Source organism: Ursus americanus, chromosome 13 (assembly GCF_024610735.1).
Source record: "Ursus americanus isolate L20-20 chromosome 13, mUrsAme1.1.p, whole genome shotgun sequence".
In the NCBI taxonomy this organism is placed as follows: domain Eukaryota; kingdom Metazoa; phylum Chordata; class Mammalia; order Carnivora; family Ursidae; genus Ursus; species Ursus americanus.
This window is the reverse complement of record NC_142139.1, coordinates 5,172,636-5,191,939: the sequence shown is the minus strand read 5'-3', so window position 1 is coordinate 5,191,939 and position 19,304 is coordinate 5,172,636. Positions and strand designations below refer to the sequence as shown.

General features: G+C 35.9%; 1 protein-coding gene across 7 annotated transcripts in view; it reads right to left on the bottom strand.

The window, feature by feature from the left end:
- Nucleotides 1–297: 297 nt before the first annotated feature.
- SEC24B (SEC24 homolog B, COPII component) overlaps nt 298–19,304 on the bottom strand; it is an 84,918-nt gene continuing 65,911 nt past the window's right edge. For 6 of the 7 annotated variants that reach the window (XM_045799173.2, XM_045799174.2, XM_045799176.2 and 3 more), the window contains 13 exons: nt 16,839–16,957; nt 16,405–16,460; nt 15,733–15,939; nt 13,432–13,555; nt 12,848–13,006; nt 11,758–11,931; nt 11,013–11,123; nt 9,385–9,560; nt 8,626–8,763; nt 4,899–5,003; nt 3,998–4,090; nt 2,098–2,201; nt 298–1,855 (listed from right to left, as the gene is read on the bottom strand). In XM_045799173.2, the coding sequence (XP_045655129.1) occupies nt 1,741–1,855; nt 2,098–2,201; nt 3,998–4,090; nt 4,899–5,003; nt 8,626–8,763; nt 9,385–9,560; nt 11,013–11,123; nt 11,758–11,931; nt 12,848–13,006; nt 13,432–13,555; nt 15,733–15,939; nt 16,405–16,460; nt 16,839–16,957 (1,681 nt within the window). In that variant the 3' untranslated portion in view covers nt 298–1,740. The remainder of the gene's footprint in view (nt 1,856–2,097; nt 2,202–3,997; nt 4,091–4,898; nt 5,004–8,625; nt 8,764–9,384; nt 9,561–11,012; nt 11,124–11,757; nt 11,932–12,847; nt 13,007–13,431; nt 13,556–15,732; nt 15,940–16,404; nt 16,461–16,838; nt 16,958–19,304) is intronic. The other variant, XM_087866390.1, reaches the window with a different exon arrangement.

The following is a 19,304-nucleotide window of genomic DNA, read 5'->3' as shown; positions in this document are numbered from 1 at the left end:
GTCTTTGCCTCTAACCATTACTCTGAACTGTAAGCTCTATGAAAGTGGGGATTTTATGTTTTGTGCCTAGGACAAAGTCGGACAAGTATTAAGTGCCTATAAATATTTATTGAATGAAAAACAAAATATCCAGACAAAAGATTTTTGTCTTTCTTAAAATAGAAACATGATACTTTTTGTTATAAAATTACAGTATTTAGTTGTCCTTAAGAGTACTGTAGTTTTTCTTAATGTTCAGTAAGATTCACTCTTGCTGGAGGCAGCATGGTACAGAGACAAGCACAGTCCTGGGGATGAGGGTGGGGGGGAGTAGGCGGTGGGTGGAGAGAACATTTGGCTTTTACTATTAGCTCTGTCATTAATTAGTAATGTCATTTAGGGTGAGTCATCTAACCTCTCATTTACATCAGGGAATGTGAGAGAGTATTTTTATTTTTATCTAAAGAAAAGAGAGCCACCAAACACAAACCCAGTAAAAATCACTCACTACACACACCAAGAACGTTTTTCCTTTCAAAATTAATTGATGGGACTTTCATAGTTATAAAACAGAATTCCATTCCACAATCTAATAGATTAATAGTTTTTCTAGTAAATATGCTGTTAGCAAATGAGAGATTTTTTCATTAGAATAAAATCAGTCTCAAAATTCAAGATGGTAATCTTAACAGTCACATATAGAATAGTCAATATATCATGAAAATTTTCTTGCTATGAATGTACAGGAAAAAAATGCCTACTTTAACTGAGAAAGACAAATTAAGATTATACCTAGCCAATACTTGTATGTATTTTAAAAGTGACATTGGTTTTTTTAGAATACAAACAGAATGACTACTTGCTAATATCCAGAAAGTAATAAAAACGAATGGATTCAAATACTACTAAATTTGAGTAGTAAACTCAATTATGTCCTATATTGGAAGTAACACCAACCCTCCGCACACACAAAAAACCACCAAATATTGTCAAGCAAAATATTTTTAATTAGTAGGCTGATCATAAATAAATCCACATAAAAGATTTAACAGAATTACAAAGAGTTTTGTATTTCTTTTGTGGACTCAATTTATAATACGCATTAGTCAACCTCATTCTCTGTGACAAAAGGAGTTGTCGTCCAACAATGCAGCACAGTTTAAGCAATTCATATTTTGTAGTTACATTTTTACATTTTCTTTACAAATGTAACATTTATGTACATTATATATATATTTTTCTATAGTTCATGTACTGAAATGCTATTGTTTTTACAGGGAAAATATTGAATTCATGAGTACAAATCATTCCTTGTTAAAAAGTAATTCCTATAAACAAGTAACACGGTACCACTGCCTTTTGGCATCTTTTGTCAGAGTTCAAGTCCAGAAATGTTATGTTAATTATCAGAAAGAGGAAGTGATCTAATCTGACATTATGACATATCAATCCACAGAGCTACCTCAACGTGCCGGCTCGTAACGACGGAGTGCCGAACCGCTGCGCTCCTGGAAATGTGTAGAAACCAATTCAAAACAGACTCGGTGAGACAGCATCATCATTACCATTAATTCAGGCTGAAGAAAATCTGTCAAGTTCTTGCTTCCCCTTTACCTTTTGCCAAAGCCCCAGGGTGCTATGCTATGCGTGGTGTCTTGTAACAGCAAATGCCTTCATTTCAAATATGCTATGTGCTTCTCTGACAGACTATGCTTTACCTAGGCTATGGATTATTTTCTTCTTATTCAGTTTTATTCCACTTCACTTACAAATCTGCTGCTGAATGTGAAGCAAAAATTCATAGTAAGAGAATGCGGCTTCTGTTCGGTCTTCAATCAAATGTTGAAAAAATTCCGTTTTGGCTGGACTCTCATCTCTGAAAAAGTGAAAAAAGGGTATTTATCTAAAGATGCACATTATTATAAAGAATAATTATTCATTAAAAAATTACTAATACATGGGGGCTTTAGGAAAATGGAACACAGGAATATTAATCAATTAACAGCATTCTCCTACTAGAATACATTTTCATAATATTTAAAGTTTGCCCTGCAGACAAGCAATTTCACACAGATGGCACAGGATAAGACAATTTCATAATTAAGTTACAGTACTTACTTTACCACGTGAAGAACTGGGCTTAATGGTCTGTTGTCTCTAAGCCAAGTTATAAAGGATCTCGCTCTTTCTGATGAAAGTGTATCTAGCTCTGGAAGATATGTCTGGTAAAAGTAATATAATTAAGAAATTACTTCCTTTCTCAGAGACTGTAGCAATATTAGAACTAAATCATGACTCATTCCCACTACCACCAACCAACTGCCCGCACTCTATTCCCAGCCCTAAAGCAGCAACCAAACGGGTGAAATTTAAATTGTTCACAAATCTGTTTATATTTTTCTGGATAAGTTAAAACATGTTTTATTCATTCATCATTCATCCATTCATTTTTAGAGAGAGAGAGTGTGTGTGCATGTGCAAGCAGGGAAAAGGGGAGCAAGGAAGGGGAGAGGGAGAGAGAAAATCTTAAGCAGGCTCCATACCCTGTGTGGAGCCCAAGGCAGGGTGCAATCTCACAACTCTGGGATCATGACCTGAGCCGAGACCAAAAGTCAGACTGAGCCACCCAGGTACCCCCAACACATGTTTAATGGTAAGTATGTCACTGATATTTTACCTGCATTTATTTTTTCTGAGTAAGTCAATAAAACATACACAATGATTAGTACGTCACTGGTATTGTATTGTACTTTTAAGTTTCATCTAAAGGAAACATGCAAATGAAAGGAGCTATCACTAACTTCTAAATTTGCTCAACAGTTACAGATTCCATCCTCTTCTAATAATAGCCGTTCTCAGAGAATTGCGTGTTTCCTTTAGTCCCTAAAATTTAAGGACAAGGGACATCCAGATAGCCCACAAGACGCATGAAAAAATGTTCATCATCACTTACCATCAGGGAAATGCAAATCAGAACTACAGTGAGATATAAAAATACAAAAAAAAAAAAACAAAAAAAACCCAAACCCTACAACTGTCACCTCACACATGTCAGAATGGCTGAAATCAACAACACAAGAATCAACAAGTGTTGGCGAGGATGCAGAGAAAGGGGAACCCTCTTGCACTGTTGGTGGGAATGCAAACTGGTGCAGCCACTCTGGAAGACTGTGTGGAGGTTCCTCAAAAAGTTAAAATAGAGCTACCCTACGACTCAGCAACTACACTACTAGGTATTTACCCAAAGGATACAAAAACACTAATTCAAAGGGATAGAAGCATCCCTGTTTATAGCAGCGTTATCTATAACAGCCAAGATATATGGAAGCAGCCCAAGTGTCCATTGATTGAGGAATGGTTAAAGGAGTGATATTTATATTTTCTTATATATATGCCCCCCCCCCCCCACACACACACACATACATATATGCACATTGCAATATTACTCAGCCATAAAAAAAGAATGAAATCTTGCCATTTCCAACATGGATGGAGCTGTAGATATAATGCTAAGCAAAATAATCAGAGAAAAGACAAATACCACATGATTTCACTCTTATGTGGAATTTAAGAAACAAAACAAACAAAGGGGAAAAAAAACAGAGGGAGAGAGAGAGAGAAACAAGAAACAGACTTAACTCTAGAGAACAAACTGGTGGTTAGCAGAGGGGAAGGGGTGAGGGGTCGGGTTAAACAGGTGATGGGGATTAAGGAGGGCACTGTGATGAGCACCAGGTGCTGTGTGGAAGGGCCGAATCACGATACTGTACAGCTGAAACTAATATAACACTACGTTAACTAACTGGAATCAAAATAAAAACTTAAAATTTAAGGGTGATAGAAATGCTCTGAAACTAAGATACTGGTGACTGTTGTACCACACTGTGAATATAGTAAAAACTAATGAGTTGTGTACACTTTATGATAATTAAAATGGTGAACTGTGTGTGAATTTTATCTCACTAAAAATTTTAAACAAACAAACATATAAAAACTTAAAACTGTAAAAGCCACTGACCATTTTCTGTGGTATTGATGCAAAATTAGGATACCCAAGTACATCCTCTATGAAGTTATTGTCACAGCTTTTTCCAATCCAAATGTAAAAAACCTAAAATGAAAGAAACAACAAAATATTAAAACTCCCTAATCTGAAACCTATGATAGCTAATTTTCTCAAAATTATCAAGCATAAAAGAGGTAAAGTATATGATCTCAATTAAGTAGGGCAACATCAAAGTAAAAGGAAACCTGTAATTGGTACATTTGGAATCTATATCGAGGAATTTAGAGTGGTTCACATCTTCTTAGCATAAATTTCAAGAATTCCCATTAAATACATTTTACCATCTTCCTTACCTTTCTCCCCTAAGAAGGGAGTGCTTTAGCCAGGATAACTGACTCACTGTAGTTCCTATCCCCGTTTTCAATTACTGTCTGTGTACTTTAACTAATGGGCTCTCCCTCATCCACCGTTTTCCTGCTCAAAAGGTATTATTTATGAAGTCATCTTGACCATTCTGATACCCCTCACCACCACTCTGCCCAGCGACTTCTCGTAAACTCCTAATCATTAAAGGCATTTCAGACAGACGACAGAAGTTGAAACTATCTGATAGACTCCTGAGGTCCCTTTGAATTTTATGATTCTAGATGGCAAAATCCTCCAGAACTCCTCTCTTTACTTTTCTATCAAGTATACATAATCCATGACAATAAATAATCCATGATGATAAAATGATATCCAACTAGAAAGTCTAAAATAAATTGACCTCTTGTGCCAGGTACCAATTTATTGTCTCTCTGTTCCTAATTTCACCTTTCACTGCCTGATCTATGGTAATAAAGCTGGACCCTGTACGTGTGTCTCCTTTTGCGAACTGGAACAGTGGTACACTTTATCAGGAGAGGGTGCTTACAGAGCCACAGTCCATAAGGAAAGCACCTTCTCTTGTCAGTTTTTCTGCAGACAGTTTTTGAAGAGGTGGCTGAGGTACAACCCTGTCATTAACGTGTATTGCACCCTGAAAAAAGAAAAGAGATGGAATGAGCTTATGTAACTATCATCACAGTCTGGAACATAATGGCTACTAGCTCTTTATGAAATACTGAAAAATGACACTTGAGAATTTTGTAAGATGCAAAAAATTACTGGTAATACATTACCACCTTGACTGTAGAATCACAACACTCAAATGTATTCAAATTACAAAGATAGAAACATGATGGAGTGCCTGGGGGGCTCAGTTGGTTAAGCGTCTGACTCTTGGTTTCGGCTCAAGTGGGGATCTCAGGGTCATGAGACTGGACCCTGTGCTGGGTTGTGCATCGGGCTCGCGCTAAGCGCTGAGTCTGTTTGAGATTCTCTCCCTCTCCCTCTGACCCTCCCCCCGGTTGTGCATGCTCTCTCTCTCTCAAATAAATAAATAAAATCTTTAAAAAACCAAGACAATAACATAAATACGTAAAATGATCTGTCCACTTCCTTCTCTTCTGGGATCTGGATATGTTAAAAGTATGATTATTAAATCTGCTTCAAAGCAAGCTATTTTTTTTTTACATTTCTCTAGTAACAAAATACAGAAGACTCCAAAAAGTAGTTTTAACTCAAGGAAGAAAAGACACTACATATTTGCATATTAAAAATAACTGTTAGACGCCAGATCTGGTTTATAATATAATCAAAACTGCACTTGGATCAGAAAGAACATACCTCAACATTGAAGGCCGTATATGAAAAACCCACAGCTAACATCATACTTAATGGTGAAAAACTGAGAGCTTGTCCCCTAAGATCAGGAACAAGACAAGGATGTCCACTCTTACCACTTTTATTCAACATAATACTAAAAGTCCTACCCACAGCAATCAGATGGCAACAACAAAAATAAAAGGCACCCGAATCGGTAAGGAAGAAGTAAAACCTTCACTACTTACAGATGACACGATACTCTATACAGAAAACCCTGAAGACTCGACCAAAAAATTCTAGACGTGATAAATGAGTCCAGTAAGGTTGCAGGACACAAAATCAACAGACAGAAACCCATTGCATTTCTACAACACTAATAATGAAGTAGCAGAAAGAGAAATTAAGAAAACAACCCCATTTACAATTGCACCCAAAATAATAAAATACCTAGGAATAATCTTAACCAAGGATGTAAAAGACCTGTACTCTGAAAACTCTGTAACACCCTAATGAGAGAAACTGAAGATGACACAAACAAATGGAAAGATATTCTTTGTTCAGATTGGGAGAACAAATGTTGTTAAAATGTTAATACTACCCAATGCAATTTGCAGGTCTGGTATAATCCCTATCAAAATAGCAACGGTATTTTTCAGAGAAATAAAACAAATAATCCTAAAATGTGTATGGAACCACAAAAGACCCCAACTAGCTAAAGCAATCTTGAAAAAAGAACAAAACTGGAGGTATCGCAATCCCAGATTTCAAGATACAGTACAAAGCAATAGTAATCAAAACAGTATGGTACTGGCACAAAAACAGACACATAGATCAGTGGAATGAAAAGAGAGCCCACAAATAAACTCATGATTATTTGACCAATTTAATCTTTGACAAAGGAGACAAGAATATGTAATGGAAAAGGAAAGGCTCCTCAACAAAAGTTGTTGAGAAAACTGGACAGCAACATGCAAAAGAATGAAACTGGATCACTTTCATACAATGTACACAAAATTAAACTCAGAATGGATTAAGAACCTAAATATGTTATCTGAAACTGTAAAAATCCTAGAAGAGCGCACAGGCAGTAATTTCTCTAACATTGGCCATAGCAACATTTTTCTAGAAGGTCTCTTAAGGTGAGGGAAAGGAAAGCAAAAATAAATCATTGGGGGGCGCCTGGGTGGCACAGCGGTTAAGCGTCTGCCTTTGGCTCAGGGCGTGATCCCGGCGTTACGGGATCGAGCCCCACATCAGGCTCCTCCGCTATGAGCCTGCTTCTTCCTCTCCCACTCCCCCTGCTTGTGTTCCCTCTCTCGCTGGCTGTCTCTATCTCTGTCGAATAAATAAATAAAATCTTTAAAAAAAAAAAAGAAAGTTCATGGTGGCTTTATAAAAAAAAATAAATAAATCACTGGGACATCATCAAAATAAAAAGCTTCTGCAGAGCAAAGGAAACCATCAAAAAACAAAAAGACAACCTACTGAATGGGAGAAGACATTTGCAAATGATATATCCAATACGGTTTAATATCCAAAATATATAAAAAACTTACACAATTCAACTACAAAACCCCCAAATAATCCAATTAAAAAATGGGCAGAGGACATGAACAGACATTTCTCCAAAGACATCCAGATGGCCAACTGACACATGAAAAGATGCTCAACATCACTCATCATCAGGGAAACGCAAATCAAAACTACAATGAGATACCACCTCACACCTGTCAGAATGGCTAAAATAAGCACAAGAAACAACAAATGTTGGCAAGAATGTGGAGAAAAAAGGAACCCTCATGCACTACTGGTGGGAATGCAAACTGGTGCAGCCATTGTGGAAAACGACACAGAGGTTCCTTAAAAAATTAAAAACTGAATTACCATATGACCCATTAATTCCACTACTGTGTATTTACCCAAAGAATACAAAAACACTAATTCAAAAAGATATATGCATACCTACATCTACTGGAGCGTTATTTACAAGAGCCAAAGTATGGAAGCAATGCAAGTGTCCATCAACAGATGAATGGATAAAGAAAAAGTGGTATATATAAACCATGGAATACTACTCAGCCATAAAAAAGGAATGAAATCTTGCCACACCATGGATGATGTAAATGGTATAATGCTAAGTGAAATAAGTCAGCCAGAGAAGACAAACACCATATGATTTCACTCATATGTGGAATTTAAGAAACAAAACAAATGAACACACACACACAGAAGAGAGAAACCAAAAAATCAGACTCTTAACTATAGAGAACAAATTGGTAGTTTCCAGAGGGGATGTGGGTAGGGGGTGGGTAAAGGGGATCAAGAGTACATTCATCATGATGAGCACTGAGTAATGTACAGAATTACTGAGGCACTATATTGTACACCTGAAACTAATATGCAACACTATACATTAATTATACTGGAATTAAAAACAAAAAAGGACACCTGGGTGGTTCAGTCTTGTTAAGCTTTTGCCTTTGGCTCAGGTCATGATCTCGGAGTCCCAGGATCAAGCCCCAGGTCAGGCTCCCTGCTCAGCAGGGGAGTCAGCTTCGCCCTCTGCCCCTCCCCCAACTTGTACGAGCTCACTCTCTCTCTCTTTCAAATAAACAAACAAAATCTTAAAAAAATAAAAATTATACTCTGATCACATTAGGAATAGTCAGTATCTATAAAATATAAATGGAAATGTCTATTCTACAATTTAGCTTTGTAATAAATATTATAATCAAACCACAAGGTGGTATTTTTGAAAACTCCAAAACCACACATAGTATCTAACATTATTGAACCAAATTCACAGCCAGTGCCCTTATCTAATGTATTATTACTATCACAGGGAAAAAGCAGATGTAAAAAATTGTTACTAATACATTAGCACCTTTGCTGTAGAATCAAGACACTCAATCTATGTAAATTAAAAAATTTCAAATACACTGAAAAAATTATACCTCATCTGTCAATCTGTCTATCCTGTATAAGTTGGGATGAATCATTTTCATCAGATGAACAAGTGGCTGACACTTTATCTGACACATGGCATATACACGATCATCCAGGCGTGTGCTTGTACCGGTTCTAAATGCTTTCTACAAGAAAAAAAATACATATTTTTCCAAAAAAACATAAATATAGATCACTATCAAAACAAATATATATACCATCACAGTCATGGAAAAAGCATGGCCTTCGAAACAGATGTGGATTAAATTCTCAGCTCTGACATTCAATAGGTAGATACGTGAGCTAGCTATTTAGCGTCTCAAAGCTGTATTCTCATCCTAAGAAAAACAGAGAAAAAATACCTCTCTAAGCTGCTGTAAGGATTAGATAAGATGATGCATGTACAACAACTATTACAGTGCCTGAGCCTTGGAAAGGTGTTCGATGGACAGTAAATTCTTTCCTTGGAGTCTCCTTCCAGAAGCACATATATACTAAGAGTGCGCTGTAAGCACAGCATTGTCCAGGCTGCTCCTACATACTAACGACTGAGAGCATATGGTTTCACAAGAGTCATCATGTGTTTTTATATACTTTAATCTTCTGCTGATCTATTGTTTCTCAAAACTTTTCCAAAGCTAAGCTGCAAAATTATCTAGTTAAATATTAAAAAACCCAGAAAACTGGCTTTCATTTCTTCATCTATGTATTGAGAATGTATGAAACGTATATGATACATATATGAAATAGTGTAGCTAGAGAGCTACCTGCTTGAGAAGGGCCAAAACATAGAGAGGAAAGAGCTTGAGGGAGCTGGGTGCTACGAGCGCAGAGTGCTGTAAATTTGAGACCGTTGAGCCATATGCAGACAGCGAATCCACCACAGCGTTCACTAAGGCGTCTCTTGCATCTGACAGGCTGGACGAGATGGACCGATCAACAGCTATAAAGCAACCAAAATGAAAATGCATTTAACCACTAGATTCCAATGAATGCTATAAGGGGTTAAAATTTACATGCATTACTTAAGCAACCAACAAAAATTCTGTTTTTAGGATAGAAAAATACATTTCATTTGCCCCTTCATTTTACAAGTGTCTGCTCATTATATAATTTTTGTGAAGTAAATCTGCATAATGCTCACAATCAGAACAGATCTAGATTGTTTTGGCTCTTTCTGCTTTAGTCTCTTTATATCTGAAAACACTTAATTGCTATTGATATTAGAGAATGTATATCAACCATTTGTATCTGAGAAAGCTCTAGGGATGGTGCTGTTATTCCAACAGAAGTCACATATATAAAGTATCATTTTTTTTCTGCGTAAACAATGTAAATTCTGCAATCTGAGTATCCCTTGTGATCCTCTGAAATCTTCTGTCAAAGCATTCCCAGGTCAACAAAAAAGAGAGAGCAATTGAACATAGGTTCTCATACAGACACTGAAGAGCCAGATAATAGTGTGAAACTTATTTTCTTCTAAGTACATATTTTATTAAACTAGAGAGGGCCTACAGATGTGCCCAAGTATTAAAAATAAAATTATACTGAAAAACAATCAGTTATAATACATTGAATTTAAAATACAGAGATAAAAATAATTAAAAATTGGGATGCTTTCATAAATGCTATTATAATTTTTCCCCAAATGAATAATAATGACTATTTTTCTCTAAGACTACATGAAAAATAAGGTTCATTTCACACCCAAAAGGAAAATTCACTGAAAACAAAATACTCAGTGTTACACTGATTCCCCAAAAGATTTTTCTTTTAACTTATATACAATAAAATTTACATTTTTGGGTATAACTGTATGGTGATTATATGTCAAACACACAGCCATATAATCGCAACCACAAACAAATTACACAACAGTTTCATTACCCCAAAAATATCCACTGATGTAGCCTCTTTGTGGTAAAATTTTCTATCTTTAACCCTGATAATCAATGATCTGTTTGTTCTTCATCCCTATAATTTTCCCTTTTCGAGAATGTCATATGAATGTATGTATATAGTCTTCTTGAAGCCTAGCTCCTTTCAGTTAGCATAATGCCTGTGACAGTCATCCACGGCTACTGACATATCAACAATTCATTTCTTTTTATTACTGAGTTGTATTTCTATTGTATGGATATACCATAGTTTGTTCATCCAGTTACCAGTTGAAGGACATTTGGGCTGTTACCAGCTTTTAGTGATTATGAAGCCCCCAAAGATTTTTAAACTAACGAATTAATAATGAATAAATTATAAGAACAGTCCAATTCACCGTGCCGTAAATGAAAATGCACTAAGTAAAGGATTTCTAGGGTAAAAAAAAAAAATGCCCAGGTTCCAGTTTTTAGGATAGAAAAATACATTTCACCTGTTCCTTCACATTTTTACTCACCCATGTTGGCCAGAAGGCAGATGGCAGCCTGTACGTCCACTCCTGCATAGACGTCCGCTAGCGAACTTACTACCGGCAAACAGAGCGTGTGCACTCTAATTCTCCGCTCACCTACATGAAATGATGAAGCAAGGTCATTGCAAAAACACACTGGGCCAAGAGAGAAATAAAACAAACAGGTCAAAACATTATTCAAATTACTGTTTTGATTGGATCAAATCATCCACAGGATTCTGAAATGTAAAAACAAAGTTTTACAAGTAACATGCTTTAAAGAGAATCAAAACACTCCCCAAATCTGTAGACTATGAATATATACTGTATTTTGTAAATAGCTGAACATTAGGTTCTGGTTTTTATTTTAATATCATTTTAAATTAGATGTAACACAGTAAAATGTTAGAAAACCTGACTGCTAAATAACTAACGTGGGCCTTATGTGCTACATAGAATTTTTTATCTTATGGGGCAAAAAATAATGCTAAGGATGACATAGCAGGATTTAGCATGAGTTTACCAGACACATGTGATCCTGAGAATACATGACTTCCAGGAGTCAAAAAAGATATTAAAGATTCAAAAATGAGTTTAAAGAAAACCCAAAAACAGAACATGTATTTGATTAACTAATGCAAATTCCATTTATCTCCCACTGTATGTTCGTTCATTCTTTCTCCCCATTTCCCCAGCATGTAAAAGGAGGGGAAAACTACTGCTGATTGTATTTCATATCTGTTAACATTACCTTTGCTTGATGTATATAATAGGGCTGTCTGAAAGCACACTAAGGAAGTATCCGTCAAATTTTCTTCGATTGACAGTTGTACTGCAAATCCAGCATCAGGATTGATGTTGGCAAGGGATAACAAATCAGTGGAACGGACAAAGAAGTTTCCGTGAAAAGTGTGCATTGAAAGACCTAGGGAAGAGAAAACTTGCTATAAAAGAAGAAGTAACAGAGGTATCTTTACCTCAGGCTAAAGCGACTTTTATTTTTTATTTTATTTTATTTTTTTAAAGATTTTATTTATTTATTTGACAGAGATAGAGACAGCCAGCGAGAGAGGGAACACAAGCAGGGGGAGTGGGAGAGGAAGAAGCAGGCTCTTAGCGGAGGAGCCTGATGTGGGGCTCGATCCCATAACGCCGGGATCACGCCCTGAGCCGAAGGCAGACGCTTAACCGCTGTGCCACCCAGGCGCCCCTAAAGCTACTTTTAAAAGTAAAACCGGTCTCTGATTTTGAATCAAAAGGATAACTGGGGAGTAGGACTGGGGCGTTAGCAGAGGTTCTACCAGTTCAAAAAAAACAATGCAGGTTATATAAAAGGGAGAGCAGACATTTAACTTGTATTGATAACTGGTCTTATACTTTCTCATATGTGAAGTCAGACGAAGATCTAATATACAAAATGAAACAAGTAACGGTTACAGTACAACTCATTTAAGAATTAAAATTAGAGAGATTTCCTCCAGCAAACGTTCATGTAAAACTTGAGGTAAACTGAAGACTAATTGAATGATGAGGAAGGCAAAGAGCACTCATCAATTTTCATTTACAACCTTCCCTACTCCTCTAATTCTCCTTCTAAAATCACGTCCAATATGGCTTTCTCGTAAGTTCTTCCTAATAAAGCAAACATTACTTTTGTTCATTTATTCAAATTACTTAAGAAACTGGGCAATGATTACTCAGTAACTACACATATTTAAAACAGCTTACAGCTAACTGGACCAGCAGAAAGTCCTTCATGAGGAAGGATCAGTACAGGCAATCATGGATATTAATTTTGACAAAAGGATATAATATAAAACACAACTTTTATAATTTCATACCTTTCGTACACCTTATTCTCATAACCGCTTCAAATCCAATTTTTCTTGTGAGATACCGTTTTAGGTCTTTTTGTAACTTTTCTGCTTGTGAAGGGTTGTGAGTATAGTGGAAAGACGGATAATAATAGATGCACCCTGCGGAGTACTTGGACACGCAAGCTTCAGAGAGAAAGAGAACAAGTATTAGCTACAGAAACAAGAATATCCTGTAATAATATCCAGTAATATCTTACTTGCCCAACAAGAGAAGAGATTCTATGTCATGAAAAAAATCTGTCATAACGAGAAAACCTAAGCTGTCAAAATAAGGATAATACGTAAGTCTGAGAAAACACAAATATTTGTAAAATATGTGATAAGGTTTATTATTAAGCAAAATGGTAAAGGAATTAGATTTTAAAAACAAATAGTAATAGCATTTTAGATATGTCAAGTGCTTTACAGTTTATGGGTAATTTTCATAGATATTATCTAATTCACATGCTTTTACCCCCAAATATTGAGAACTCTTAATAAAGAGTTTCGATTTGACTATATGCTAAAAATGTTTATGTAAACAGATGAACATGATGATATCTCCTTACCTAGAGAAGCAAGATCAGAATACTGTGAACTTAAAAGGAACAGATCCACTGCAGTCTGCTGCCCTGAGCAATCTAAAGCCAGTTTCTTATAAAAATCAGTTGCAGGCCCAAGATGTTGTACAACCTAAGTCAACAGGTCATAAAGTAAGAGCCAGAAACCTTGCACTATGCACACATTTCTACATCTCTCTCACAATAATGAAGAGGATATCCTTTGTCCTCCTATCACACTAAGGAAGTTTTTTAAATGTCTAGGTTGTTGGCAAAGATCCTTTAAGAATAATAATTGCTAACATTTATAAAGCACTTAAAAAGCACTGTCGAGATGTTTTATATAAATTTAAGATACCTACATTTTACAGAGAAGGAAACTGAGGCAAAAACTAGATTAAGTAACAACCAATTACATAGTTATTGAGTGGTGGATGCTGGAATTTAAACCTGCCAAGTCTGGCTCCAGAGTGAGTGCTGTTAACTATTAATATAAACTGTTCGTAACAACGTGGAAGAGTCATAGATTAAAGAAGGCTTTTTCTACTGGTATAAGGACACTTGAGCTGAAAAGGTGGCACCGGTGAGAGTTAAAAATGCAAGAGCCAGGCTCCAAGTTCTTTAAGCTACATTGCAAAACGAAATGTTTCAATCCTCTTAATCATAGTGTACGATTACTATATTAGAGTTTACTCAGATATGAAGAAATATGTAAACCAGCACAGGCATTTAAGCTTTTGAGTCCCAGGCAGGTAAAGAATATTTCTAAAGTTAAATGAGAAAAATAAAATAAAACTGCACTGAAGACTTCACTAACACGTAACTACCTCCCTATGTTCAAAACCTCTCTATTCTACAATGGACTGCAATGGATCAATGAACTGGATTCTAGCTGTACCTGATGAGTTTAAAAAATACGCTGGCCCCAATTTATTTTAAAATTAGATTTTTTTCTGAAAAGTAACTTAAAAATGCTGTTGCTATAGAAAGTGAAATATGGCACTATTTTTCTCGAGCAAATTGGTGAAGAATAAAAAGAGCTGTAATACTGAATGATGGCTAGAAGATTTGAGAGTTTTAAGAGTACCGTTGATTAAAAAAAAAACCAAGTAAAACACATCAATAACTTAAATAAAGCTTATACTCTGTGACCCAATAATTTTAAGAATTTTTCCTAAGGAAAAAGTGAATGTGGCTAAATATTTATGGCACTATTAAAACTATTTAATTCATACTCATAATTAGTTGTAATAATATTTCCTTGAGGTCAGACAAAACTTATACACAGCACAAAAATGATTCTAGTTCATTTATTATTTGAAATAAGGGATTAAAATACTCTGACAAAATCTTCATATAAAACCCAAGTAATATTCAGCCTCATAGTCTTTTTTTAATAGTGGAAATACTGGAGACAACTATTTAGTAGCTAGGAGGCAACTAATTAAATTGAGTACTTTCATATTTACTAAAAAATATTTAATTTTTTTTATTTTTCAAAGTTGATTTTTTTATTTTTTAGTAATCTCTACCCTCAGAGTGGGGCTTGAGCTCACGAGACTGAGTTGCATGCTCTTCCAACTGAGCCAGCCAGATACCTCTAAAAAATATTTTTTAAAGATAATTTTCAGGGACCTCAGAAAATGCTCACAATATACTCTTTCAATGAAAAAAAAAAAAGCCAGTTAAAAAATATCCTATATATGTATGATGCCCAATTATGCTTATTTGTATGTGTTTATATAACTAAACACTATTTTCTTTTTTTTTTTAAGTAATCTCTACACCCAATGTGGGGCTCAAATTCAAGACCTCGAGATTAAGAGTCTCACACTCTACCAACCAAGCCAGCCACGTGCCCATAAACGCTATTACCTTGAGAGTAAAGACTACTGATGGTTTAATTTATTAGACAATGATTTGTATTACCTTGGTAATTAAAATGTTTATGAGTACGAGCATGTTAAATTATAATACCTCAGATGTAGTAAGTTTTATCACTTGTACAACAGAAAAGAGCACTGCAGCCAGAAAACCAAGTCACACCTTTACCATTAGTTATTTAACCTTTGGCAAGTTTAATCTGTTTTCCTCATCTGTAAAATGGAAGGACTACAGTAAATATTTTCTAAATTTCTATGACTTGCAAACCAAGAAATAAAACAACACAAAATGATAATTTGATTAAACCTACTCAGCAGAGCTTTTACTATTAATGAAGTAGAAAAGTAGAAGAATTAAGAAATAATCACAGTCTGTGGAGGTACAAACACCATCTTAAATATGACAGAGAAACCAAATATATAATACCTTTGTGCTTGATCTCTGATTAGGATCTTCTCTGGACTGCAGAAGTCCTGCACCCAAGGAAGGTAACTGTGTCTGAAATACAGACACACGGCCACCTGTTGGAGACATTAATTTAAAGGCAGCCTGAAGAGCAGGACCAAGCGCACTGTGTGTTTCTCTTGTATTGGTGAACATACTTGGTAATGCATTCAATAAGTCTTTTATAAGCTGGGAAAACAAAGATTAAAAGTTGAATTACTGAGAGGACAAGGCAATTTTCTTTTCTTTTTTTTTTTTTTAAAGATTTCATCCATTCATTCGACAGGACAGAGACAGCCAGCGAGAGAGGGAACACAAGCAGGGGGAGTGGGAGAGGAAGAAGCAGGCTCACAGCGGAGGAGCCCGATGTGGGGCTCGATCCCACAACGCCGGGATCACGCCCTGAGCCGAAGGCAGACGCCCAACCGCTGTACCACCCAGGCGCCCCACAAGGCAATTTTCTTCTTTAAAACATACTGGAGTATAATATATACCACTCTATCCTGGGGGACCATAAACTGAGTGGTCAATAGATATGCTACCTACATTGTCTATACGGTACTTATATACCAAGTAAACAAATGTTAAGGATTTTAGTAAACAGCTGAAATAATGGAAATGTTTTCATACTTTAAGGAAAAAAATCTATCTCACCTCTTTACTTTCATATAGATTCACAAGTAAGCTATCCGGTGTAGGCAGAAAAACATCTAAAGGGAAAACATATTTTAATCAAGAGATATATCAAGTCAAAAGAATATCATCAATTTAAAAATCTTAGTTTTTATCAGGCCATATATATAATGGGTACCACAATACTGCTTTATCAAATATAAATACACACACACACACACACACTCTGCATACACCTTACACGTGTGTATGCACACATGTGTAAGTACACAAACAAGCACAGAAAACTTAGAATGAAGTGTTTTCCAGGAAACTTTTTTCCCCCCAGGAAACTATTTTGAAATAAATATCAAAGTACACCAAATTATCCTTACAGCATTTTGACAGGATGTACTGTCAAAAAAAGTACCGTCAATTCCAAAATCTATAGTTAGAAAGACTTATTCACTGCTTACCATCTATATCAGACACAATCAACATCTGAGGCTGTGATAATCCTTCTTGTAAATTATAGAAATGAATAGTGCTATCAAAGGTCATAAATCCTATTCTTGTTCGTGAATCTCCAGGAAGCCTAAGTATAAAAATAACAATTTTAAATTCAAAGTTTTCAGTTGCATATTTTATTTAAAAAAATAATGAAATAGTAAACTAAATCTAAGAATAACTACACGGGCTTTTTCATAGAGGACAGAAAGTTATTCCTCCCTAAACTAACATACATCAGAAAAGACCAAGGAAAACATCCCATTTTCAGATGAAGCCAACATGTTTAGAGTTAATATTTCAGAAAACTGAACCACGTTCAAATAATAAACCAAAACTAAAAATGAAATGATTGAATAATCAAAGATTTCTTGGGTGCCTGGGTAGCTCAGTCAGTTAGGCGTCTGACTCTTGATTTTGGCTCAGGTCAATGATCTTAGGGTTATGAGATCAAGCCCTGAGTTGGGCTCCACTCTGGGTATGTGGAGCCTGCTTGGGATCTTCTCTCTCTCTCCCTCTGCCCCTCAATCCCTGCTCCCCTCATGCACGCACTCTCTCTCTCTCAAAACAAAAAAACCCCAAAGATTTCTTGCTAACTTTCCTCTACAACACCCTCCTTTAACTAAAAATTTACTCATATTTTCAATTCTAATATTACAAAAATAATGTATCTAGTTTAAACAGTTTAAGGGCAGAATGACAAGTACTTTCCAAGAAAAGACAATGTAATATAAATCAGATTTTAATGGAGCAATTTTAAATAAAAACCACATTTAAGAACATCAAGACATTTTATCATCAACCTTTCAGAAGTTTTCTGCTGGAACTCAGTATTCAAAAGTAAATGCCTTGGCAAAAAGAATAAACTATCATCTCATTGCTTGTTGGGTTCTCCTTATTGATAAAGTGGATGCCTCATCTTACAAAAGTATGTTTCTATATACCACCAACAAACTGCTGTTGTATAATTTTATATATAATAGTTATATTATTTTAGCAATGTTTTAAAAATATTTTTGAATATTGTAGGATGCCATAATAGTGTGCATCAAAACAAGCAGTATTATTACTATTATGCATGACCGATCAGGCTAGTCAGATGGTCTGCAAACAAGGCCAAAAAGCAGTTCAGAGACCAGAATGCACCAAGTTATGCAGGTGTTCAGCTTACCAATACTGGTCAAGATTTATGATGTTTCTACAGACAATTCTTTGCTCCTTTGTAACTGCTAAGGTCAATGAGTGTTAGCGTCATCTGTTACCAGTTAGAATGGAGACTACTTATCTACTCTTCTTCAAGCCCAATATTCAGCTGGAATTGCTCCACATTAGATTCCTCCTTCTCAACGTTGTAGAATAGCCCTTTCCAAAAACGTTACCTTTTTTTTTTTTACTTTCCTAATGCTTCTATTTTCTGCTTAATTAAATATATATACATGTTTTAAATGATTTTCCAGGGGCGCCTGGGTGGCTCAGTCGTTAAGCGTCTGCCTTCGGCTCAGGGCGTGATCCCAGGGTTCTGGGATCGAGCCCCACATTGGGCTCCCTGCTCTGCTGGTAGCCTGTCTTCCTCTCCCACTCCCCCTGCTTGTGTTCCCTCTCTTGCTGGCTGTCTCTCTCCGTCAAATAAATAAATAAAATCTTTAAAAAAAGATTTTCCATTTCCGATTTTATCCTTTTGGTTTTGCATAGTTTATTTAAGTCACAAATAGTTACTCATTGGTCTGGCTCCTATTTCTAGGGTTATGTACCCTCATACATTTTCAGCAAGCTGACTCTTCAGTTTTAAAACTATTTCTTTGCAGAGAGCCGTCCATTGCCATTCACTGTTAAAGCTCTATCTGACTAAAACAAGGCAAATGCTTCAATCAAGGATAAACATATGAGAACTCCAAGTTACTAACAGAAACTAAAAGCAAATCATGTAATACCTCCGGATATTTTTACCTCAATGTTATCCACTTACCACAGGCCCAGATCAGTGATATGCAGACTACTGTGGTAAGAGTTAGCACTTAATAGAGGAAGGACTCTCGAGCTCAAATGGAAGGTGGGAGAGAACCTTTTGGAATCACCAAGAGTACTTCTGACATAACCGGCCCCACTTCTCTACACATGTCAAGAACCAATGCAGCTGTGAACCACTCTTACTAATAACCTTAAGTCACATCTCTGTGGCTGTTGGGAGTAAAAAACAGAAATGTACTACTTGGTTTTCCAGAGATTTGGAAGGCTCATTTTTAAAGCTACTTGAGGGTCTCCTTCATGACGAATACAAGGCAGGAATTAGAGCCAAGTATAAGCAATCTATCCTATACCCTGTTTCCACTTTCACAATACAGCTCGTTATCAATGTGCCAAATCGAAGAGTTCACTTTCTGGCTTCCTGAAATCTTCAGCACAAAATCAATTCCTTCTTTCCCTTTATCTGGCTC